The sequence below is a fragment of the Microcaecilia unicolor genome, chromosome 3 (genome assembly GCF_901765095.1).
Source record: "Microcaecilia unicolor chromosome 3, aMicUni1.1, whole genome shotgun sequence".
Classification (NCBI taxonomy): domain Eukaryota; kingdom Metazoa; phylum Chordata; class Amphibia; order Gymnophiona; family Siphonopidae; genus Microcaecilia; species Microcaecilia unicolor.
The window spans coordinates 200,583,001-200,608,911 of NC_044033.1; the positions used below are offsets into that span (position 1 = coordinate 200,583,001).

The 25,911-nt window shown below is 46.3% G+C and overlaps 1 protein-coding gene across 2 annotated transcripts; it reads left to right on the forward strand.

The window, feature by feature from the left end:
• Positions 1 to 35: 35 nt before the first annotated feature.
• Positions 36 to 23,916, forward strand: GIPC1 (GIPC PDZ domain containing family member 1). 2 transcript variants are annotated; one of them, XM_030197124.1, is made up of 7 exons: positions 36 to 218; positions 16,021 to 16,375; positions 17,426 to 17,611; positions 18,179 to 18,359; positions 18,802 to 18,914; positions 19,056 to 19,137; positions 19,635 to 23,916. In XM_030197124.1, exons 2-7 carry the CDS (start codon positions 16,097 to 16,099, stop codon positions 19,784 to 19,786), a joined length of 993 nt encoding a protein of 330 aa, XP_030052984.1. In that variant the 5' UTR covers positions 36 to 218; positions 16,021 to 16,096; the 3' UTR covers positions 19,787 to 23,916. The 2 variants fall into 2 exon arrangements, with proteins under 2 accessions (XP_030052984.1, XP_030052985.1); XM_030197125.1 differs by lacking the exon at positions 36 to 218 and adding an exon at positions 8,516 to 8,735.
• Positions 23,917 to 25,911: the final 1,995 nt, after the last annotated feature.

Sequence of the window (25,911 nt, forward strand, 5' to 3'; positions counted from 1 at the left end):
GCGTGCGCGGAAGAGAGTGCCGGCGCTTTCCCGCCCCCCCCCTCCCTTCCTCCTCTCGTCTCTTCTGTGGTAGTCCGGGAAGCGGAGCGCTGGAGCGAGGAGAGAGGCGGCAGCGCGGAGGGGAATCGGACCCGGTCGCTGTCATCAAAGGCAGCGGAGTGCGAAAAGGAGACCGAGTCTCGCAGAAGCCCTCGCTCGGCGGATTCTGTCTCGGAAAGGTCAGGTTGTGTAACTTGGGTAAGAGGAGTCAGTATCGAGAGGAGAAGAGGGAGAGGGGATGGAGGTTGAGTTAAGAGGCGAAGGGCAAGGGTTAAGTTCCTTAGGGGGGAGGGGAAAAGGATTAAGAGTTAAGGTGCCAGGGTAGGGGAGAAGGATAGAAAGTCCCAGGAGACAGGGGAGAGGGAGAGAGGCACCTGAGGACCGAAAGGAGGAGAGGGTAGGGCTGAAAGGAAGTTCAGTCCCAGGAGAGGGGATTAGGGCTGGGAGTAACTCCAGAGGCAGTGAGGAAGAGGAGCTGAGCCCTGAGGGTGGGGGGTAGAAATGAGTCTGTTGGGAGAGGAGGGATTTGGGGGAACAGCTTGGGACAGACGGTGGAGAGGAGCTGGGGAGGTGAGCCCTAGTATGAGCTATCTGTTAAAAATGATCAGGGGTGCAACATGCAATATAAAATTTGCCCTCCATAGGCACGGTGAAAAAGGTGTTTAGTATTAGGGTTGTGCACCCCTGAGCTGGCACCTATGATAGGGGAGAGGATGTGAACCCTGGCAGGTCCCGCTCTCCCAATTCTCATTGCCTTCATTTCTGCTACTACAACATCCTGTTCTTCTGTATTACCTTATCCCTTGCTCACTCTCATTCGGCTGCCCCCTTACCTGTGTGCCAAATGTATGTGAAAAGTCATACATCAAAGATAACATTAGTCCTTTCTCTGCCGGAGGAGAGAAAATTTGATACCCATAATAATGGGATAGATGATGAGGTGACTTAGGAGCAGCCCCCTTGGGGGATCTCGGTGGTAATAGGGTGCATGTTTTGGGGACCCTGGTGATTCTGATGGGACTTGGAGATCTTAGTGGTTATAGAGTCTAGATTGATATGGAAGGGAGACTTGTAAAAACACACGTGTGTGAGCAAATTGGGCCATAAAAGCAAACAAAATGCTAGGAATTATTAGGAAAGGAATGGTAAGACCAAAAATATTATAATTCTACTACTACTACTACTTATCATTTCTAAAGCTCTACTAGACGTATGCAGCACTCCGTTTCGCTCCATGGTGCAACCGCACGTTATTTTCAGTTTTGGTCGCCGTATCTCAAAAAAGATGTAGCAGAAAAAGGTTCCAATAAGAGCAACCAAAATGATAAAGGGGGTGGAACTCCTCTCTTATGAGGAAAAGCTAAAGAAGTTAGGGCAGATGAGGGGTGATATGATTGAGGTCTACAAAATCCAGAGTGATGTAGAATGAGTAGAAGTAAATCGATTTTTTACTCTTTCCAAAAGTACAAAGACTAGGGGACAGAAGTTACATGGAAATACTTTTAAAACAAATGGGAGGAAATATTTTTTTCACTCAACGAATAGTTAAGCTCTTGAACTCTTTGCCAGAGAATGTAGTAACAGCGGTTAGCATATCTGGGTTTAAAAAAATATTGGACAAATTCCTGGAGGAAAAGTCCATAGTCTGCTATTGAGACAGACATGGGGAAGCCACCACTTGCCCTGGGATTTGTAGTATGGAGTGTTGCTACTATTTAGGTTTGGAGTGTTGCTACTATTTGGGTTTCTGCCAGGTACTTGTGACCAGGATTGGCCACTGTTGGAAACAACATACTGGGCTAGATGGACCATTGGTCTGACCCAGTTTGGCTGTTCTTATGGTCTTATGCTATGTTCTTTAAGTGCCAAATTATCCCCCGACAAGCTGATCTCAACACTCTGTCCTTGAGTTGCCCCACAGTTTAGATTTTCTGCTCTGGGCTTCAGATTAGCCACTTGCGCAAAACTCCTCCTACCCTCAGCACAAGTCCTCCATTACCTGAAAAGTATGAAACACAAATTGCTGTATTTTTAACTTGTAAGTAGTAGGGAGAGCCTCCAGAGCTGTGTGTACTGAAGAGGGTGTGGTGCATAGCTTTATACTTTCTACTAGCAGCAGAAATCCTTGTGCATGACTTCATCTTCCCTCCTCTATGTCTGACCTTGTGTGTGCCTTGGTTCTAATTCTTGTTTCTCACATAGAAACATAAAATGATACAAAAAAATTATGTAGCACATCCAAAACCACTTTTTCTCTAGGAGGTCCTGTTACTGTCCTATTATGTGTCAACCATTTTAGTAGCTGTTTGCTAGATTAACTCACTCCAGCCAGTGATTGAAAGCACAACCTGTATAAATTGTTCACAGTATTCCAAATGATGTTTCATTAGAAACTTATCCAGAGGCACTGTCACTTTTACATTCCCCAGCTGGCCATTCTTCTCCTAATGCACCCAGGCATCCTTCTAGATTTTGTTCACACCTTTCTCAGTCTCACAATCTAAATTTGTACCTGAGCTAATGGAGGATTAAGTGACTTGCCCAAGATCACAAGGAACAGCAGTGGGATTTGATCCAGCCACCTCTGGATGTTAAGACTGGTGTACTAACCACTAGGCTACTCCTCCACTCCTGTTGCATTTTCTATGGTTGGCCATCTTAGTAACATAGTAATTGACGGCAGAAAAAGAACTGTACGGTCCATCCAGTCTGCCCAACAAGATAAATTCTTATGTGCTACTTTATATGTATACCTGACCTTGATTTGTATCTGCCATTTTCAGGGCACAGACTGTAGAAGTCTGCCCAGCACTAGCCCTGCCTCCCAACCACCAGCCCCACCTCCAACCACCGGCTCTACCACCCAATCTCCGCTAAGCTTCTGAGGAGCCATTCCTTCTGAACAGGATTCCTTTAAGTTTATCCCACTCATTTTTGAATTCCGTTACCATTTTCATCTCCACCACCTCCCGCGAGAGGGCATTCCACCACTCTCTCCGTGAAAAAATACTACCTGACATTACTCCGGAATCTGCCCCCCTTCAACCTCATGTCATGTCCTCTAGTTCTACCACCTTCCTGTCTCCAGAAAAGGTTAGTTGGCGGATTAATACCTTTCAAATATTTGAACGTCTGTATCATATCACACCTGTTTCTCCTTTCCTCCAGGGTATACATGTTCAGGTCAGCAAGTCTCTCCTCGTACGTCTTGTAACGCAAATCCCATACCATTTTTGTAGCTTTTCTTTGCACCACCAATTCTTTTTACATCCTTAGCAAGATACGGCCTCCAAAACTGAGCACAATACTCCAGGTGGGGCCTCACCAACGACTTGTACAGGGGCATCAACACCTCCTTTCTTCTGCTGGTCACACGCATCTCTCTCTGCAGCCTAGCAACCTTCTGGCTATGGCCACAAGATTGTCACCAGGGGCTTAGCCAGACTTCGGCGGAAGGGAGGTCCAGAGCCCGAGGTGAGGGGGCACATTTTACCCCCAGTGCCGCCGACCCTCCCCCCCCCGACCCCTGCTGACGACCCTCTCGACCCCCCTCTCGCTGACGACCCTCTCGACCCCCCCCTCCTGCCTCAACCCCCCCCCCCCCCCGAGTCTGACGTCAGTACAATGTGCAGGAAGTCAGAAACAGAACGAAGCCTTCGCGGGAAGAAGAGGACTTCGGCTGGCGGGGATTGGGGTCCCCCACCAGCAAAGGTAGCCCATGATGGCGGGAGGGGGGGGTGGAGAGGGTCGGCGGAGGGAGGGGGGGGGAGGAGAGTCATTTTATTGTTTAATAAACTTTGCTTCATTTTTACTACTGCTGTGGTCCGGTCTTTGGGAATCCTGGTTCACATTCCCACTTCCCTCTGCTTTTGAGTTGCTCTGTGGGACTTCTTGAGTGGATTCTCTTTTATTAAAGAACTTACCACACTGCCAGGCTTGTTAGGTCACAACAGTTTACAATAATAAAAACAATACATTTAAAACAAAGAATTACAATAGAATAGAATTAGGCTCCACAGTTGCACATCTTTATTGTCAAACTATAGACAATGGCAAAGGCTTTTCTAGATCATTCCTCATTTTTTCTACATGTTACAAATGTCTACTCTGTTGCAGAGTGTGGAATCCACAAAAGCAAACCTTTTCTAACAACCTATCTGCAATGTCTGTGGCCAAAGTATTCAAAAGAGCTGGACACAATGTGGGCATGATATGCTCTTTAATCTAGCATATCAGTGTGCTTCTTCTCCTTTAATCATTTCCACTAATATTTTGCTTATCCATGTTAGTAGACTAATAGTGTACTTTTATTGCTAGGCTTCTGAATCGTTCGGTTGGGATGGAAAAATCTTTTGTCTAATTTAGGGGTTCATAACCAGCAGTGCCCAAATGGGTCTTGAAATCTGAGGCAATTTATTAAACTTTTTCTAGACAGAGTGTGTCGGCAGTTATTAAGACAGTTATCAAAGGAGTTCCTCAGGCTCAAATCTGCATTTAGTATTCACACAGGTACATTATTCAACAACATTGTATACAGTTGCTAGTAGGGGAAAGAAATTTGATAAGCCACCTTTCCATGATACAATCAAGGTGGTTTACTTATTATATAAACAAGTACCCTTTCTGTCCCTACTGGGCTCATAATCTAAGTTTTTTTTTTGTACCTGGGTATGGAGGGTTAAGTGACTTGCCCAGTGTCACAAGATGGTATGGTGGGAATCGAACCCAGTTCCCCTGGTTCTCAGGCCACTGCACTAACCATTAGGCTATTCCTCCGCTGTGTGCTATTATAATTTTAGCTGATGAATCTTGGCTGATGACTAACGTTTGCTGAGCTGACGTTGAAAAGACTTCAGGGGGATGTCCTCGAGACAGCTCGCTTCTGGGCGAAACGTGCAATTCGGGCAGTAGAACCCCTGGGTCCAACAAAACTAAAGAAAATAAGATAAGTTCAAATATAATTTAAATTATGGGTTTGAGTGAATAAGAGAAGAGTATTTGTAAATGAACCAGTGAAGATGTTGACGTTTGTATATATCGCTAAACATTGAAGTTGTTGGCAATTAACATCACTGAGGTTCTTGGGGAAACTGTATGATTTGATCTAAGAATTGAAAGTCTTAAGATATGACCTGATATGTAAAGAATTCCCATTAAAACAACAACTGAAGCTAGACTGGATATCAATAATTTATCATTGTAATTTTAGCGACATGTTAACAGATATTACTTGTAGTGGCTAATGATGACATATGTAGCTGTCAGTAGTTGCTAGCGGATGCGTGCTTTGGGTAGAGGGTGCAAGCATTTCACTGATCAGTTAAAGAGGTGCAGGAACCACAAAAGGTTAAGAACTTCCAGTGTGATTCATCTATGTGTTTGTCATAAATTTTCAATTTCCATAACTTGGGAGCCAGGGGACTGGAGGTGTGTGTTTTCGGGTGTAGGGTGGGAGCCTTTTTACAGCATCCATTTCTGGTACTAGTCGGTGAAGTCTGCTTTCAATGCACTGCTGTGCAGATGTCCTGTCCGAGGTCGTGGAGACATCGGGGCTGTGGACAGGGCCAAGCCACAGCATGCACAAAAGGCTGCTTGTTTGCATGTCTCTGCGGCAGCAGGGTTGGCTGCATGGTACGCAGTGTTAGGGAGACCGATAAATTAGACTATTGTGAAAAGGAGGGGGATAGCAGGAAGGGTGTAAAGCAACCTCAGGCTGGGGGATGTTCTAAAGTAGGTTATCTGAAAACCAGTTTGTGAGAGAAATTGGTGTCCAGTTGGGATCAGAGCCGACCAAAACCAGAATCTTCGAATCCACGACCAAAATTGGCTGCTCAATTCTAGCTGAAAACAAAACTGGCCCAGCCCCCTTCCCAGACTTACCTACTGGCAATAGCCCCCTCCTGGGCCTGCTTTGTCGTTGGTGGCTAGTGAGAGCAGGAGCGATTCCTACACGCTGCAGCCCATGGCAGGCTCCTGCTCAAAATGGCTTCCGGGACTTCTTGCAGCATCATTTTGATTTGGAACCAGCACTTGTAGGAGTGATCCTCAGTCATTCCTGCCTATGCTGGTTCCAATCTGATGGCTAAGCTGTAGCCTCCAGCAGCATTCTCGTGAAACTGTCACTTGAAGTCCTGGAAGCCATTTTAAGCAGGAGCTGGCCATGGGCTGTAGTAAGTGGAAATCGCTTCTGCCCCCCACTAGCTACCAAGGACATGGTAGGCCCAGAAGGGAGCTGCTGTTGTGGGTGGTGGACCCAGGGGATGCGGAGGAGAGAGGAAGCGAGGGTTGCACAGTACAGTTGGTTCACCAAAGCTGAAACCAAAATTCAGTCGGGCTGTAGTTAGTTCTTTTTATCCCTATCGCTTATCACAGTACCAAGTTGACGGCAACAAATGTTTCTGTAATTATAATTAATAACTAGTGAAAGCCGGAGGAAAGAGATGGGGGTGGGGGGGGGGGGGGGGTAGGAGGGTAAGCTTACATTTTACAATGAGATTAGGAAAAAAAGGAGGGATTAAGAGTTACCTGTGTGCTTCAGTCCCGGTCTCAGGGCATCCCTCCCCTCAGGGGCAATACGTTTTTTTTTCAAATTCTTCAGAGATGACTTACATTTCTAGATGCAGATGAAGTGTGTTTTGAAAGAAATGGACCATTGACGCTTAACAAGGAGCTACGTATGTACTTGTAACGTATTTGACGGAAAGAAGGAACAGTCGAGTGTTGATTGGTAGAGTGCAAAGTTCTGCCTGGTGCTTAAGGAATCAAATAAGTTGTACTGTCGGCATCTCAGGCCCCCCAGAGGAGGTTGTGTGTGCTTAGAGATTAATTCTTGCGTTTCATAGGGGTAAATCAAGCTACAGGCCCTTGTATAGAAGGGAACAAAGCCAGAACCAGCTCAGCTCTGTTCCCCATACCACGGACTCATGATCGTGTTGACAGGCTGGTCCAATACAGCATGTTTTGCCTTCTCACTCTTTTTCCATTGTAAGCAGTGATGTGTATAAGCCAGTGGTTCTCACCCAGTCCTCTTGACATAACCAGTCAGCTTTTTGTGATATCCACAATGAATGTGCATACGATTATTTCCATACAGGAAAGCCACTGCATGCAAATCTGTCTCGTGTTTTATTCATTATAGATGTCCTGAAAAACCTTCTGAGTCCCCGAGGACGGCTTGAGATGTCCTTTTTTTAAAAACCAAGTCCCCGTTGTTGGCCCCCCCCCCCCCATTTAGCCCCTCTAGGTTTAAGAAATCTCTTTCCATAGGCAGGTGACCAGGTATGAGTGAACAGAGGTTTCTCCTGTAGAGGTTTCAGGTGTGAAAGTGGTGTAAGATTACAGGGAAAGGGAGGTGGCAAAGACAAGGAATGAAGGTGCGGCTCTGCATTTTAGCCTTTACTGTGTGCTTATAAGGAAACCAGTTTCCCACTTCCTCTCCCCATGTGCCAGCTCTGACAGCAGAGGCACAGGGCTGAAACACCATGCTGTGTTACAGGTTACACACTGGGGCACCTTCACCCTCTTTCTAAAACCAGGCAGTATAAATTGTACAGCTCCAGACCTCCTCTGCGTTCCAGCCTCCTTTCTCCAGAATCACTTGGAGAGATTAAAAAGATCCGTCTGGATTTTTGCTCTCAGGAAGGGCATCTCCTTGGGGATCTTTGCTGTTGGAAGCCCTAAGAGATGCTGCTTATCCCAGCTTCCTTCTGGGAAGGGTCCCCCCTGCTGTTAACTTCTGAAAGGAGTTGGAATGTAGTGGAAAAGGAAGTAGTTTGCCTAGTATGGGGTTACAAGCTTGCCCCCTATTTTTTTTTTTTTGCTAGATTGAGGGTGTTGCCTTGATGAGGTCCTCTAAGTACAATTGTTCTTCCATACTGTCAGCACCACCCACCGTCACAGGGCTAGTGATGTCTTCTGTAGGTGGTGGTCCTCTGGCATTTTTTTCCTCGTACATAGCATTTCTCTAAATGTGTGAGCTCCTTGGCAGCTAGGATAAAATGTAGTTAGTGCTGTCTTCAGTGTTGAAGCCATGCAGGGGTGGGGGATGGCAGGCGTGATGGCAAGCGTTGATCAGGAGCATGCAATTCATGAGCAGGAAAGGCAGGGGAACCACATGATTGTCAGAGGGTGGAGGTGCAGCTGGATGTGAAGGACAGAGCGTGGGAAATGGAGATCAAGCCAAGAATAATCCTGCTGGAGGAGTTTTGCTCCCACTTACATCGGTGGGGTACTGGAAGGGACTGTGACTAGCAGGGGCTCCTCAAATTAATTTCCCCAGGGTTGCTGCTGCTGCTGCTTCTCCTCCTCCTTGTCCAGCTGCCAGACTTTGTTTAGCTAGCTGGTAACCTATTGTCACTTTCCTTTGTAATTAACCAGTAAGACATACCAGGGCATTTTCTAGGCGTGGTGCTGGGCTCAAACTCATAGGTACATTTCCACTGAATGCCTTTCAGCACACATAGTAGGGCAGAGAAGGCTGAGTCACGTACAAATGCTGTTTCTTTGGATCAGGGGAAAGACTTCAATCTTGCGGATGTGGCTTGAATTGTGCCATGATTGGTGTATTTGAGGTTTTGAGGAATACAGCAGTTATATGATGTGGGAGCTTGCTGCCAGTGGCTCCTGTTGGCAGGTGAGCAGCAATCCGGCCCGATTCCACCTGCTGTTGTGGAATCACAGACATCTGCTTTCTTCAGGTAATATTCTTGAATGTCATCCATTGCCTGTCCCTTCTTTGTCTGCTATCCCCTTTAGACTGAGCCTTTTCTGCTATGGAGTACTTTTACAGGCAGGATATTTCATTGCTCATGCGCATTTGAATGAGGTGTTGTGACACAGGCATGCTGAAGGATTGAACCCTTCTGGGGCACAGGCCTAGTTCTTACCAGCTCTTCCTTGAGTGATGTGCTGGCAGTCCTTGCTTAATTACCCCACACCTACTAGGTTAATCTGCTTTAGACATCATGGGTGTATTTGGGGAGGATCTGGTATCACTAGGTTTGAGAGGTTGATCAAGCTGACTCACTTTTTAAATTTATTTATTTTCTTGGTGAGACAAAAGGCTGAGAGGTTGTGCATCCGCTGCTGGGAACTAGAAAACTACAGATCATCTCCTTCCCAGATAATTGGGGAGGGAAGTGGATTCATGCCAGGTCCTGCTAGGGAAAGGAGAGTCAGGCTGGGCTGTTTCTATATGAAGGACTGCTTAGATGTCACAGTTGATCCAAGAAGGGTTGTCCATTTTCAGGGAAAAGGATTTGATATACCATCTTTCTATGGTTACAATCAAAGTGGTTTACAAATTATATACAGGTACTTATTTTGTAATAACATAAGAACAGTCATACTAGATCAGACCAGTGGTCCATCTAGCCCAGTATCCTGCTTCCAATCCAACCAGGTCACAGGTACCTGGCAGAAACCCAAATAGCAACATTCCATGCTACCAATCCCGGGGCAAGCAGTGGCTTCCCCCATGTCCATCTAAATAACAGACTTTTACTCCAGGAACTTGTCCAAACCTTTTTTTAAACCCAGATACGCTAATCGCTGTTACCACATCGTCTGGCAGTGAGTTCCAGAGCTTAACTATTCTTTGAGTGAAAAAATATTTCCTCCTATTTGGAGTCAGTGGAGGGTTAAGTGACTTGCCCAGAGTCACAAGGAGCTGCAGTGGGAAATGAACCCACTTCCCTGATTCTCAGGTCACTGCTCTAACCATTAGGCTACTCCTCCACTCCAGTGGTAGGGGTTATGAAAAGGATCTAATTCGATTTTGGACCCTCTTGAGACATGGGGAAGTACCACCCAGAAATCTGTGGATTTGTAGGACTGCTGCTCTATTTTCTCATATATCTTAGTTTCAATAATTTTTATTGATGAAGTACCAATGAAAACAATAGATAATCCACACTCTTGACACATTCCACTAGTAAACAAGAACCAAGGAGAGTGTAAGAGAAATAACAAGCTCTTCATCTCCATTTTATCATTCCCCTCCCCTCCCTCCCTTACCGCTTTCCCTCCCTTCTATAGCCAGCTATTGTGTGTTATACTTCAATCAAACATTTATCGTATTACAGAACAATCAAATTTTAGTAGCTGCAGTAAATACAACTGTCGTACTTAAACATGGAGAGCTTGGAGTCTTATAGCTCTCCACCTTTCATGACATATCATTCTGCTATAAACAAGTCCCTCCCCTCCCCCTCCCCTTCCCAGTCCTTCCAAAGAAAATGTGGTTGACATAAATGACCTCTTAGCTCAGTCCATGGAGGGTACAGCTTTATTCCTTTGCCAGCCTTTCAACTTATGAAGAATTTGACGTTTGGACGTAGGATGGAGTGTGTTCCAATATTTTCCCCAGATCTTTGTGAAAGTACCTGAGTCCTTCTCCTGGTCAGTTAAGGGAACCATGCCACAAAGCTCCAGATGCAATAATTCGGTCATCTTGGACCTCCACATGTCTCTGGTCGGAGCCTGCTCGTCTCTCCATTTAAGCAAGATCACTTTTTTCCCCATCAGGGTCGCTCTCTGCAGAAAACCAGTAAGTCCCAATGGCACAGGTTGCCCTACATTAAAAATGTCAAACAACACCAGAGGGTTCGTCGTTATTCTCCGTCTCCAGTATTGTCTAGATTCTGCTATTATTTGTATCCAAAACTGTTGAATCTCCGGGCACAGCCAGAACATGTGGCCCAAGGTCACCTGCGCCTCTCCACACTTGGGGCACATCCCTGTGCCAAATCCTGCTCTCAGTGCTCTGACCGGCGCTATGTAAGCTCTCAGGAGGAACTTGTATTGCTGCTCCCACTGTCGTATAAAGATGGATTTACGCAAGATAGCCAGTAAAAAGTCCTGAATCATCTCCACAGTAATTTCAGTCTCAAGGTCCCGTGACCAGCTTTCCGCTATATTGGTATAGTCAATGTCCTCCGTAGTGTCCAGGAGATTTCTATGGTGGAAGCGCAAAGGCACTATATTTTGAGATCCCAATGTTAGTGCTGTAGCAAGTATGTCCTGTACGTCTTCACTTAAATTAAACGCTCCCAATGAATGAGCATAGTGTTGTACTTGTGCATGTGCATAAAAGTCATTCGCTGAAATGTCATATTCTCTCGTCAGCTCCTCCAAAGTTTTGAGCTGTCCCTCTTCATCCAATATCTGGTACAAATAATACATTTCTTTTTGCCTCCAACGCACAAAGGCTTTTTCTGTTGTCCCCGCCGGGAAGTCTGGATTCCATTTCAAGGAAACAAAAGGCGTTGCTGCTGCAGAGAAGTCATGTCTCCTGCATAGCCATCTCCACATTGCTCTCGCTGAGCGCACAAACCAGTTCATGGGGGGCCTGGCCCCTGTCTTCTTCTTAGTGGTGTGCAATAGGCAACTCAGATGCATTCTAGGTACCAATGAGGCCTCTAACAATGTGTTCGTGAAATGTTGACTACCTGCCAGCCAGTCCCTGACATGTCTCATTGTACAGGAAATAGTGAGGTATCTTATGTTGAGCAGTCCCATTCCTCCATGTGTTTTGGGCTTATACAATACTTCTAAAGGGAGCCTAGGTGGTCTGTTGTTCCATAGAAATTGTCTTAGTGTCACTTTCAACTCCTTCTCCTCCCTCCCCCGCAAGTGCAGTGGCAACACTTGGAATTTATATAGCCACTTAGGGACTATCAACATGTTGTAAAGAGCTATACGCCCCGCCAGAGAAAGAGGGCAGGATCCCCAGATTCCCAGTAGGCGCCTCGTTTCCGCTAACAAGGGTCTCACATTTATCTTATAAAGTGTAGATAGTTGAACTGGCACTTCCACCCCCAGATACTGCAACCGACCCGCAGCCCATCGAAAGGGAAAGGGACCTGTCCAATCCTGTCCAGCCTCCTCTGTCATCGCTAGTGCCAAAGACTTAGACAGATTTAATTGAAACCCAGAGAGGCCTCCATAATGTTCTATCTCCTGTAAGAGACACTTTACCGATGCCTGCGGATCATTCACCATCAATAACAGGTCATCCGCATACGCCAAAAGTTTTAGTACTGTTTCTCCCACCATTATGCCTTTAATTTCGGGGTTGCGTCTAATGTGGCACAAAAGTGGCTCCAGGACTAGTAAGAAAAGCAGGGGGGACAAAGGGCAACCCTGCCTCGTCCCTCTCCCTATCACAATTTCACCCGTTCTGACCCCATTCACCCGCAATCTGGCTCTCGGGTCTGTATAAAGCGCCCCCAGTGCTCTCGCAAACCAGCCCCGTACTCCAATCCAGCGTAGAGTCTCATGCATAAAAGGCCACGCAACCCTGTCAAAGGCACGTTCCGCATCTAAACTAATCACTAAACCTTTAGGTGCCCTCTCCAGGGCCACGGTCATCGTTGCGATCAACTTCCTCACGTTCATGACAGAGTGCCTGCCCCTAACAAAGCCAACTTGCTCCTCTCTAATTATGGAGGGCACTACTTGTGCCAGGCGCTCCGCCATGACCCGCGAGAGAATCTTTATGTCGACATTTATTAAGGAAATGGGTCTATACGCGGCTGGATCATCTAAGTTTCGTCCGGGTTTCGGTATTAAGCTTATCAGCGCTTCATTAGCATATTTTGGAAACTGCTCTTCTTCCGTCGCTTCTTCATATAAGCTCACTAGGGGCCCCACTACCTGCGTCCTAAGCATTTTGTAAAATTTGCCCGGGAAGGCATCTGGGCCTGGGGCTGAATGTAGCTTTAATGTCTGTATAGCCTTCAGCACCTCCTTTGCTCCCAAAGGGGAGTCTAAGACACTTCTTTGTTCCTCCGTCAACTGAGGCAGGGTTGATTGCTGCAAGTACTCCCTAATTGTATCCCGAACCCCTTGTCCTTCACCCTCTCCTGTGTAGAGCCTGGTGAAATGTGTATGGAAGGTGTCTGCTATCTGTTCTGGGTTTGACGTAAGGGCGCCCGAGGGGGTCCGTATCTGGGTAATAACATGTGATCTGCGGGAGCCTTTTATCAGCCGTGCCAACATACCGCCCGGTCTATCCCCATAGCAGCTAAGATTATACTTGCGTGTAATCGTTGCCTTGTTATATCTGTCCTGTAGCAAACAATTCAGCTCCACGCGTATGGCGATCAGGGAGTTCAATAGAGCCCTGGTAGGGGTTTCAATGTATTTCTTTCTAGCTGCCTTAACCTATCGTTCTAGTTCCACCATTTTTTGCGCTATTGTACGATTCCTCTTGGAGACATAGGCAATCACTTCTCCACGCAACACTGCTTTGGCGGTGGACCAAAAAAGGCCCGGGGTTCTAATATGTTGCTCATTATATTGTGTGTATTCCTCCCATTTTTTTGCTAAAAATTCTGCAAACTCTGGGGAAGTGTACAGATATGCAGGGAATCGCCAACCACCCAACCCACGGTAGTACAGCTGGGATTCAATGTCTACCCAAATCATGGCGTGGTCTGAAAGCTCCTCCGGGCCCACCTCCGCCCCCACAATTCGGGCAAACACCCCAGATGCCACCAAGATGTAATCAGTCTTGGACTGGGTTCCATGCACCCTCGAGGTATGCGTGTAGTCACGCTCCTCTTCATGTAGTAATCTCCAAGGGTCCACCAAACCCAGCCCATTACAAAAGGTTTCGAGCATCCCCAACCCGGAACTCCCCCCCTGCGTGTGACCCGTCCTGTCCAGCTCCAGCACCTGGTTCATATCACCTGCCACTATTATGGGATCCGATCCCTGCCCCTGACACCGCGCAAACAGGTCCGCAAAAATTTTTTTCCCTCCAGTCTGTGGGGCGTATACTGCTACCAAAAGATATGCCTGCCCCTTGTAGGTTCAACCGGATCACCACATATCGCCCCTCGTCATCTGCAAAAAGGAATTTGGCCGTTGCCACCACAGACTTGTGTATCAATATTGCTACCCCCCCACGTCTGCCCACTGCTGGGGAGCCAAAAACCTCGCCCACCCAATTCCTCTGCAATTTCTTGAGTTCTACTGCGGACAACCGGGTCTCCTGAATGCAAGCTATTCCCGCCTTGTGTCTCTTAAGCGCACTTAAAATCTTTGCTCGCTTAACCGGGGACGTTATCCCACACACATTCCACGATATTACACGTGTAGTTCCACCAGATTGTTTAATCGTTATCCACTATCTCCATTAAGTAGATCAGCTTGTTCTTTATCCCTACCCCTAGGAAGCCCAGCCTCCCCCCAGGGATCCATATTGCTCTCATTAAATCCAGCCCCTTCTTTCTCCACTTCTTCTGCTGTTCAGTTCCCTTTTTTCCCTCCAAAGTGTCGTTTAGTCTCCATACCCAACCACTCTTTATATACCTCACATTTCCTTTACTCCCCTCCCCACCCTCTACCCTCCCATCTATATATCCCATACTATCTTGTGGGATACTGGGGTTCCCCGCATCCTCCGCTCTCCCCTCCCCCTGAAAATGTTAACTAAATCTAACACTGGTTGATTCTGTGCCTGCTCCCTGTGTGTGGTCTCACTAAATGCCCTTAGTGATTGTACCTCCTGTAGGCCTTTCTATCAGCTGTTGTCATTTATCTTCTGCCTGTTCGGCGGTCTTTCTCGATTGCACCAGTTCCTGCACATGCTTTTGTGCCTCTTTAATGTCTGCAAATTGTCTCCAGCGTCCCTCTGTCTTCACCTTCAATATTGCAGGATAAATCAGCATAAACGGCACCTGTGCCTCGTGCAACTGTTGGCATAGTGGCGTGAACCGCCGGCGTTTTTCTTTTGAAGGGCCATCGAGTAGTCTTGGAAAATTCGTAGTTGATGCCCATCGTATCGCAACTCATTTCTTTTAAGTCGGGATCCACGGAGTATTTCATCCTTGTGCACATAGTTGTGCACCTTTATGATCACTGTTCGCGGAGCCTGTTTCCCTTCTTGTTTCCTGCCAACACGATGTGCTCGCTCTAAGCATAATTTCCCCGCGTGGTCAGCTAGGGCAAATTCCTCTGCCAGCCATTTCTCCAAGACTGTCAGGAGTACATTATCCGGCACTGTTTCGGGAAGCCCCACTATCCGCAAGTTTCTGCTGCGTGACCTATTTTCCAGGTCATCCACTTTTGCCTGTAAAGTTTCTACTGCGGCAGCCATATTGTGTACTTTCTGTGCTACTGGACCCGCTGCGTCTTCCGACACCCGACGCTCGAGCTCCCCCAGTCTCTGTTCCGCGTCTGCTGCTTGCGCTTCCAAATTAGACACCTGGGAGTAAAGTTTGTCCAATTTCTGGTCCAGCGCGATACTCACTGCCTCCGTTAGCTGCCGCAATTGTTCCTCCATGAATGGACCACTGCTGTTCGCCTTCTGGCCTTCCTCAACGCCGCTTGGCGCCTTCAATTTTTCTTTATCCTTCTTCGTGGTTCTGCTCGCCATGGTGTGTTGTGGCGAGCACAGGTATCTGTCCATAGGGCTTCCCACTGCTATTAAGCAAGGTTTGTCGATTTTGTTTTGTTCTATTTCCAGTGTTTAAATGCGATTATTGGAGTCGGGGCCTAGGAGGACGCGGGACCACGTCTTCCTCTCTTTAGAGCATCACGTGACCTCTTCTCATATATCTTAAATGTGTGCAGTTCTGATCTCATCTCAAAAAATATAAAGCTGTGTTGGAAAAGGTACCTAACAGGGTGCAAAAACAAACAAACTAGAATTTGTTGCTGGAGGATGTGGTTATAAGCAGTTAGCATTGCTGGGTTTAAAAAGTGTTTAGACAAGTTCCTAAAGGTTTTTTTTGAGATCTTGCCGGTACTTGTAACCTATCACTGTCGGAGGTGCATGGCTTGGCACTTCTTATGTATAGGTGAGCTAGAGAGATGCCAGGGCTTCAGTTTTAGATGTTGACTTTGAGTTAGTTCATGAAACAAGACATTTTCTAGGTGCTGCACATTATCGGGTATCATCAGACTGTGGAATTGTTACATTTTGCCCATCTGTGGCTGTTTAATTAAACATCTACCTTATCGTTATCTTTGCAGGTCTACACTGTTGAGGAAGGGGATCTTGCCCCTCGCTGCAGTCTCAGCTCCTAAGACCTTGCACTGTCCCCTCCTGATGCCACTTGGACTCGGTCGCCGGAAGAAAGCTCCTCCACTAGTGGAAAATGAGGAGGCGGAGCCCATCCGTGGCAATCTGGCCGGGGCAGACATGGGCCCATTTGGACTGGCTGCTATGCAGCCTGGCCTGCCCCCACCGCCCCCTGGTCTTCGGCCTCGGTTGGTCTTCCATACCCAGCTGGCTCAAGGGAGCCCAACAGGCAGGATCGAAGGGTTCACCAATGTGAAAGAACTATATGGAAAGATTGCTGAGGTTTTCAAGATCCCCGGCTCAGAGGTATGGCATGACTTTTGTTTAAACTCTTCAAAATTTGGTGTGCTGTAAATTTGTCACTGCTATAAACAGCAAGATAAGAGCAAGCTAGGATCTCCCTGTGAAGCCTTTTCATTTTGATTCACTTGGTGTTCAGAGCTTTTGGGATGGCAGCAAGGATTTGCTTAATGGGGGGCAGTGATGATGGGCTGGCAGTAACAGAGCCAAGAGGAGACATTTTAGTCATTAACAGGAAATTGGATTGGGGAAAGGGAGATAACTGCTTTGTTTTTCTGTTAGCAAATGTGTTTTCAATTTATTAGTTAAATCTGTTCCGACTCTGTTTTTCTCTTGGGTCAGTGTGGGCCTGCAGGGAGTATCTCCCACACTTGTGCCCTGTAACTTGGACAGACTAGCTTTCTTGCGCTGTCCTTGGAAAATGTTGGATGGCCGCTTCCATCCTGGCACAGTTACCAGATGGGCCCCAAGAGAGAATCAGAGTCTCCTAAGCTGAAGGTTTCCTGTGAGAGAATATTCTTGAAAATGTGTGACGTTATCACTTCTTAAGAAGTTTGCAATATCATGCCTTGCTTTTTTTTTTCCCCCAATGTGGTAGTGTATTAATGGGAGCCTTCAAAAATGGGGGCATCTTAACCAGATACCATGATTAGACTCTTGACGCATGAAGTTGTTGCTAAAACATGGACCGTGTCCGGTCCGTTCAATAAAGTGAAGTTGAGATGCCCCCATGTTTGAAGGCACCTTGTGCTTTTTGTCTAATTGCTTTGACTTCTGTGCCTTTGGATTCCCTCTCCTTTTGTTACCAGTGTAGTAAGGGGAGCCAGGTTTAATACCAGGAGGGAGGTGTGAGGGTTTAGTGCATCACTGCAGTAGTGGGGATGGAGGGGAGAGCTATATTGACCCCATCAGTGGGGTCTCAGCTGTGTACACCTGCTGAAGCTGGAAGGTATTTCATGCACTTTCCTAAATCCTAGCTTCATACAGAGGGATATACTGATGCGGTGTGATGCCTCGGCCTGAGCCTATAAAACCTCTAAACTTCTCCCTCTTTAGGTTTTGTTCTGCACACTGAACACCCACAAAGTTGACATGGACAAATTGCTGGGAGGTCAGATTGGGCTGGAGGACTTCATCTTTGCTCACGTCAAGGGGCAGAAGAAGGAGGTGGAGGTGTACAAGTCAGAGGATGCCCTGGGGCTCACCATCACAGACAATGGGGCTGGCTATGCCTTCATAAAGGTGGGCTTGTGGGGGAGGAATAGGAGGAACAATGGCAGCTTATCATCTTGTCACTGAGTTGTCTCTTGTCTTGAAGAATCACGTCTTGAGTCCCCTTCTCTGCTGAACCTAAAAATCTTGAGCAGACCTCAGCTCCATGAGGAGTTGGTACATTTCCAGACCACAACCCTCTGATTATGCATTTTTGTTTAAGGGAAGGTAGAGGTTGGGGCAAACAGGGCTTCCAGCAGAATCGGAACAGGAGGTTCTTAAGAAAGACCTGTGTCCTTTTTTTTTTTAGTGGTAGCCGAGGTTAGTTAGCTGGCAGTCAATCTCCTCAGTGTTTGGCCATGATTTCTGGCCAGCTGCTTGCATACCCCTTGTTTGTTGTTCCCTTTATCCATCCTGGGGAGGAAGGCCACTGTCTGGGTCAGAAATGATCCCAGTCATTCTGCATTGCATGACTGCCTCTGAGGGCTTTTACTATTGACCTTCAGCACTTGCTTTGCATGCAGTGAATCTAATTCCTCTGTGTTTCACCCTCCTGTCTTCTCCTCCCCTTCCCCCCCTCCCAACTCCCTTGGATAGCGGATCAAGGAAGGCAGCATCATTGACCGGATCCAGCTTATTAGTGTGGGTGATATGATCGAATCCATCAATGGTCAAAGCCTTATTGGTTGCCGCCACTATGAGGTGGCCAAAATGCTGAAGGACTTACCCAAGGGGCGCGTCTTTGTGCTGAAGCTTATTGAGCCCAGAAAAGCATTTGGTGAGTTTGTGTGGCTATTCTAAAGAGTTAAAAGGGAAAAGCTTAGGGCAGAGGAGTTTGCTTCATATCAGTGCCATGAGTGAGACCACTGATTCCATTCCTAGACCTGTCTCCTGCTGCTTGGGTTGGCCAGAACATTAATGGCCTCTGGGACAGCCATGATTTAGTTTGGAAAGGAACACGTAACGGTTTTATATCATTTGGGGATGCAGTTCTTCAGTTTTTCCATTGGAGGGCGGCACATGACCATTTCACTGGTGGCCTGGTATCGGGAGAACTGCAAGCCATTTAACAGCTGCTAGTCTGTTTCCGGAGGCCCAAGAATTCACTTAATGTGCCTAGTGGTTTATGAGGATAAGGCTGAGACTTTACCATGGTTTCTGTGCACAGGATTTATGTCTTGTTGCCCAAAGTGTTATGTTTGCACCCTTTGTTTTTCCAGATAAGATCAGCCAGAGGTCTGGAGGAGGGAAACTGGGAACCAGTTCCCAGCTTGGTACTGGGAGAGGGACCTTGCGGCTGCGGTCGAAGGGACCTGCCACTGTGGAGGAGCTGGTAAGTTGAACAAAGGAAGAGATATTCTGCTGTTCAAGGGTACTTGGGGGGGGGGGGGGGGAGGGAGGCTGCTGGGATCTGTCCAGGTTGTATCCCTGCTCTGATCTGCTTTCAGCCCTTACATCCTCTTTCTCCCCATAGCCATCGGAATTTGAGGAGAAAGCCATCAAAAAAGTGGATGACTTGTTGGAGAATTACATGGGGATCCGTGATACGGAGCTAGGTGAATATCCTCCTTATCTGCCTTTTAACACTGGGGAGGGGGCAGGGGGTGGGGAATTGGCATCTTTGACAGGCAGGGGAAAGAAAAAGGGTGAGAAATCCTCCCATACCCCGACTGATGCTAGTCTTCCTTGCCCTGTCAGTAAAAGCAGTGCTGAAGATGGGCAGGGCGTTAAGAGGTCATGTGGGTACTTCCATATCCCTTTCTGACACTACCACATACAACCCCCATTTGAGAGCAAGCGCTAGGTGAATAGTCCTCTCCTCCTCCCCCAGCTACCCTTGCCTGTAGGGATAGACACACTTGAAAATGGGCAAGTCATTAGAAGCTACACACATCCCTTCGCTCCCTACCTTAGATATCCTTAGGGCTAGTAATGCTGCAATTGGCAGATGCTGGGTGAAGAAACCTCCATCTGCCTCCCTTTACCCCAGTGGACAGTGCATTATGCGATGTTAAATGACGCTTAGAAGTAAAATCTCTCTTCTCCTCTGCAGCTGCCACCATGGTGGAACTGGGAAAGGACAAGAAGAACCCTGATGAGCTTGCTGAAGCACTGGATGAGACACTGGGTGACTTTGCCTTTCCTGATGAGTTTGTCTTTGATGTCTGGGGTGCCATTGGGGATGCCAAGTCTGGCCGGTACTAACAGCTTACCACGTCCTATGCTGCTACAGCCAGAGAATAAAGTTTGAGCTCTCCGTAATGCACTGTGCAAGGACTGGCAGCTGCAACAGGGGAAAATGGAGGGCTGTACTTTCTTCTTAGGAGAGCTTAACAAACAGAAGTGGGGAGTTAGTAAAGGAGGCTGAAGATGATGGAGAAACCTCCTTCTCTCCCCGCCCCCAATATCCTTCATCTACTTCCCAAAACTCAGAATTGAACTTGAACAGAGATTTCACTACCTCCCACTTTCCCCTCTCCCTAGCCTGCGTACACAGAATCTGCTACATAGCCAACACTGGATGTGGAAGAGATGGGATCCAAACTCTCCTTGCTCCCTCATCTGCAGGAAGGCTTGTTTTCAGAGCAGGAGGTGGCACAGGATCTGCCCATTCACTGTTCTGTTGCTGTCACAGAGAATCAGTAGCAGCACCCGTGCTGTTGCCAGCCTTCCTACAAGATGTTGCCTACATTGAGACCATACTGGGGAATTCATGCACACAGATGAAATCAGATCACAGAAAGTTGGGTGAAAGTGGAGAACACTTGGTTTCCTCTCCTATTGTGGATTCCTGGAATGCTCGAGTCCAGTGGAGGCTGTTGTCCCACAGTGTACCCCTCCCCTAATTTGTTTTGCTCCATTCCAGCATTACAGGAACACAGGATTGTGGGAGACCTCACCCCTGCCTCTTCTGCATTCAGAGCCACCATGAAAAGTCCCAGCTTCTAACCATCCTCTCCTTCCCTATCTGCTTCCTGCCAGACTTTTATCCCTTTTAATTCTGTTTTCCAGTTGGGCTTCTTCCCTGTGATCAGAAGACTCTGGATATTGGTGAAAGCAGCTAAGAGAGACTATTTTTGTAAAGCTGAGAGAAGGTGGTACAGCTTGTCTGCAATAACACTATGACCTTCAGGGTAACTTGGGTTTTTATCTCCTCACTAGTGTCTTGATGTTTTTATGTCTTATGTTACTGAACAAAAATAATACAGGTCTGGGCCTTAGGCAGAAGGATGTTGGTCTTAACTGGGTCTTATCCGGGTTTGATATGAGACAGATTTGTTATTATTAAATGAGCAGATATTTTTTTTGAGGGAGTTTGAACCTCTAGAGCTCTTAAAAATCAGGGTTTTGCAGAATAGGGATCACGTGAATAGCATGTCATGAATCTGCATGGACAGGCTCAGATTTGCTTTTCACCCAATGTTTTGCAGCAGTAGGGAAAAATGCTAGATTAATCTGGTCCTTTGAGAGCAGTTGTCAGATTCAGGAACCTTTTTGTAGCTGAAGAGTTCTATTTTCTGTAGGATGTCACAACGGAGTTGGTGTCTTGGGCTCATTCTTGGGTTCAGTCCAGCAAAAGTTCCGCAGCTGATGAAAAGATCCTGTGCCCCCACCCCCACACACCCCTTCATCTCTGATTCCTTGGGGCACATGGATCACACTGGCTGGTGTCTCATAGTTAGCTGTTTCTTAAGACACTTAACAAATACTTTTTTTTGTATTACCTCGGCACAGGCAGTGGTAGCCAATTGGCCTGTGTGGTGTATGTCATTGAGACCATGTGTGACATCACAGCCAAGTATGAGGTTTTTTTTTTTGGTGGATAGGAGTCTGGTTGGGGATTTCTCTGTGGCTGAGGGGTGAGTTTTTTCTGAAGCCCAGCAAGTCCTTTGTTCTGTCCAAGTGTCTCAGTTAGCCCTCCAGGGCTTTCTACAATGTTTCTTTGAAGGACATTTATCTTGCTGAGTGGCATACAACTGGCCTTGGAAGGTGGGGTGGAATAGCAGAGCCACTATGAACTGGGCTGTAGACACTGGACCCTATGCCAGTTTGGTTTCCTCTGGTTTTATTATCCCCATGGTGATAGGAGGGAGGAGGAGCTGATGTTTGCTTGTCAAAGCCATGGTCACCTTTTCATTCCTGTTTAGGGGGATTCCAGCTCACAAGTACCAATTTGCATTTTTCTGGTTCCCTGTGTGATCAGGACGGCATACTATGAATGTGGAAACGCAAGGGCTTTTGATTTGGCAGGTGGCCATCCTCCCCCCTCTACAGATAGAAAAACTTGGCTGAAAACAAGTCTATGTGTGTAGGCTGTTGAGCCCAATTTACCATTCAATGCCACTAGACTCTTCGTTGCTGACGTCATTAAACCACATCACAAGCTTTTTATTCCATTTAAAATGTATGGGACTAATTATAGATTTAAGAAAATCAATATCGAGCCTTGTGTCTGTAGCATTTTTATAACACTAAACTAGCTATCACACTGCAGTGTCCTCATTCAGGTATCGTACTTTGTACTGTATTTGGTTTTTAAAAATAGTTTACACTTTTGTACCAGGTGCAATAGTGCACCTGGATCTTTTTGTGCTGGTTGTATTTTTCCTTCGCATTGCTTTCTACGTTGGGTGGGCATGGCCTCGCTGAGTTCACCCTCCTGCCTGTGGACAGAGAAGTTCATTTCATTCTCTCCTCTGCTGTAGGTAAGTCAGACACACATGGTTCTCTTGTCAAGCTCAGATTGGTGGACCAGTAGGTCTTGCTGCTTCACTTGAAAAGGTTAATACCACTACTCCTTCTCTGTGTATTTCTGTTTTTTTTAAATTTGTTTTTATTACATTTTTCAACTCTCCAACTTGTGATACCCCAAGAAAGCACTTTGTACTTGAGCATCATACGTTCTTCTCCCACACCTTCATGAAGTTCCCTCCCCTACCATCCCCTCTCCCGCTCCCACCACAACTAATAATTTTCCTCAGATAACCGGGTTTTTGTTGGTTTAAACATGCTGTTTGGGCATACTGTTGGTCCTTCAAAGCCTCATCTTCTTGAGTTAAGTACCTCTAAACTGGCTTGATTAACTATTTTATCCTAATCGCTAAGACCTTTAACAATGCACTTAATCATAGAGTTGAATGTTAATGTTAAACACAGTGCCAAAGGTATCAGTTTGATATGAAATCTAATATTCTGATGGTGTCTTTCTTATTGGGATTCTCTAAATCTCCTTTTGAGCTTGATCTATTTTAAAGACTATTTGATTTGGAGTGCAGTAGTTATCCCCTTGAGAATCGAAAGCTATTTCCTTCAGTGATCGAGGAGTGTCCTTGGAGTCTCATCCTGACCAGTACACCCTGTTCTGTGGCTAGATTCTTCAGTGGCAGATGAAGATCACTGTGAATGTGTAACGTTTTCAGTATCCAACTCTCTAGCACTCGGCATTTGTTATATCAAGAGTTGCACATACCAGAAACTTTACCAGGGACCGTACGCTAAGATCAATGTGCCAATTACAGAAAAACTGATCTTAAAATGGGAAAGGCACAGGGCTATAATTATAGTTTGACAAAGACTGCAGAGGGATTTGTGGTGTTATGGCCAAATAGCATTGGCTGATCTTGAATATCAAAGGCTCATTTTATGTAATATCCTGCTGGTTATAATTAAAATCATAGCGGTTACAAAGTATTAAAAACAGGGGAAAGGAAAAAGAAAAACATATACAATAAAAGAAAGTAATAAAGACAAGACAGACACACACGGATTACAATACACTCAAGTAAACTACATTAACAGTATGATATGTTAATAAATTGTAAGCAGCAATGGAAAGGGAAACACCAACAAACAAACAAAAAAAATAAGTCTCTGTTGCTGGTCCATCACAACCATAAAGGCATCAGCCAGTTAATTTAAGACATGTCTAAAGGCTGCTTCAACGAGATGAGGCTATAGGAACTCATTGGTTCATACAGCAGAATAAGGGCTTGATGTTAAACTGGGTCATCGTATCTGTGCTAGAGTATGTGATAGCCTGGAGAAATGGTGAAGTTTGTGTTTCAGATGTTGTTGCAGGGCAATGTAAGTCTGAGATGTGGAGGGGGAGGTGTGGTGGGCTCTGCTGTGGGATCTCTGTGATGGGGTAGGGGGAGAGGACAGACTGGTCCTCTTGCTGGTTCTGTTCTACATGATGGACTCTTCCTTGGGCCTGTGTTTTTCTGCTTGTTCTGGACCGTGGGGAGGAGGTTGGATCTTTGCTGCTTCTGAATTTTGTTTGTAGATATTTTTTGTGTTTTATATGTAAAGGGTTAACATAAACGGCTTTAAACACAGGTTCTGATTCTCTGTGTGTTTATTTCTCATAGAAGTGGAAAGTTTAAAAGCTAGATTAAACATTAGCACACATACCACTCTCCCTGGACTGCTGCTGTACCTGGCCACATCCTTCTCTATTGGAGCTTCCGATTCTGATACCAGGTGCTGGGCATGATTAAAATAACAATGAATTTGATATAATTGGTCATTGTCTCCCACTGCAACCAACTTTTTCTGTTGATAATTAAGATCAAATTCTGGAAGAGAAAGCCAGGTCGAAGAAGCTTTACCGGGCATCAGTGAAAGTGGCATTAGATGCAGGACACCCAGTGTCCCTGCAGTCCCCTGGCCTTGTGCCTTGCTAAATATACATTTCTAGTAAGTGATCTCGGGGGAGAGAACAGAGGCAGCGAGTGCATTCTCTGAGGCAGTGAAGGGACATCCGAAGAGAACATTCCATGTAGCCCTGGCAAGGCTAAGAATAAAGCACAGATCTTCTTGTGGGAAGGTTTAATGGGGCTGGGTTGCAGGGAGATTCTCAAGCACAGAATGATACAGTGATACAAACAAGGAGGGAGGGGAGGCAGAGAGAAGGGACGTAGATAGGCAATGCTACCAGAGGTTCACTGAGAGAGGAAAAACAGACCTAATATCACAGAGACCTGGCTTCTACGTTCAGCTGGACTGTAACCAGGGAGCCTGGGTTCTAAGCCCGGCAGCTGGAAGAATCTCTTAAGGATGGTGGCCAAAAGATTAGTTTGCTGAAGTCCCGTTAGCAGTCATTATAGCAGTGGCCTTCAGAGGGCATCAGACAATCATCTAAGTCTGAAGGTTACTTGGATTTATGAAAGAACTACAAATTGCCTTTGACTAGAAGGAACTAGCTGCAAATGCTCCAAATCTCTGGTATTTTCAGCCCTTGAACTCATCGTAATTTTCCTCTGATATTTTCATCCTCTTCTCTTTCTGCATTTTTCGAGAGTTGTCTTTGGAATTTTCATTTTCTGCATGCTCTGGTTCTCCTGGAGTCTGGTATTTTCAACCCTTGTATATTCTTCATTTTCCTGGAATCTCCTTGGGTATTTTTAATTCATCTGCGCTCTAGTTTTTTTCTGGTGCCCCCCCCCCCCCCCTGGTATTCTCAGCCCCTGCATGCTCTCTGGATTTTGTTGGCGTCTCCTCCTGATATTTTCCGTCCTCACATGGTCTGCATTTTCCTGAAGTTTACTGGTGTTTTCAGACCCCATGGTCTTTGCCAGGGTCAACTCCATCATCCCCTCATCTAAAACATTCCTCTCATCTGACTTCTAAAGGGTTGGATACCGGTTGTAGAAGATAATACCTCACAATATTACTTTTATTGCTGTTCTCCTCCAGCCCTACGTTCACCAGGCTATACAAGTTATTTTACTGATGGGAGCAGAGGGAGTTTTGGCAGAATGTGATGCCATGGTCTGAAAAGGTTCTGTAATGGAGAGGACCTATAGTCAAGTCTCAAATTGAAAGAGAAATGGAGAGGAACATTATGTTCCTTTTTCACAAAAATAAAGCAGTCATGGTGCCCGACTGTGGGTGGTATGGATAGGAAAGGCTGGACTGGCTAGAAGGATTTATGGCTGTGGGTGGGGGGAAGAAAGAGAAGAAAAGTGAGGTGGAGTATAGCGGTGGGGATGAGGTGATGTTGGGGAGGAAGAGAGACTGGTGGAACATTCAGTGTTTCCTGAGCTCTTCCTTTAGCCCTCAGTCTTTCCAATGTGGGCACCACCTGCTGTGCTCTACTTCTAAATATGGCCTGGCCAGTTGTGCCCATCACCCTGCCTTTTGTTTCCTTTTTACAGGCATTATTTATATTTTGCTCACACCTTTTTTAGTAGTAGCTGAAGTTGCATTCAGGTACTCTGGATATTTCTCTGTCCCAGAAGTGCTCACAATCTAAGTTTGTACCTGAGGTAATGGAGGGTTAGGTGACTTGCCCAAGAGCACAAGGAGCAGCAGTGGGATTTGAACCAGCC

Bases quoted from the DNA above. Each gene is read 5' to 3' on its own strand.
- GIPC1 (XM_030197124.1), top strand. From the start codon at position 16,097: ATGCCACTTGGACTCGGTCGCCGGAAGAAAGCTCCTCCACTAGTGGAA. The intron at 18,360-18,801 runs GTGAGTTTGTGT...TTGTTTTTCCAG, and splicing joins TGAGCCCAGAAAAGCATTTG to ATAAGATCAGCCAGAGGTCT. The intron at 18,915-19,055 runs GTAAGTTGAACA...TTCTCCCCATAG, and splicing joins CTGCCACTGTGGAGGAGCTG to CCATCGGAATTTGAGGAGAA.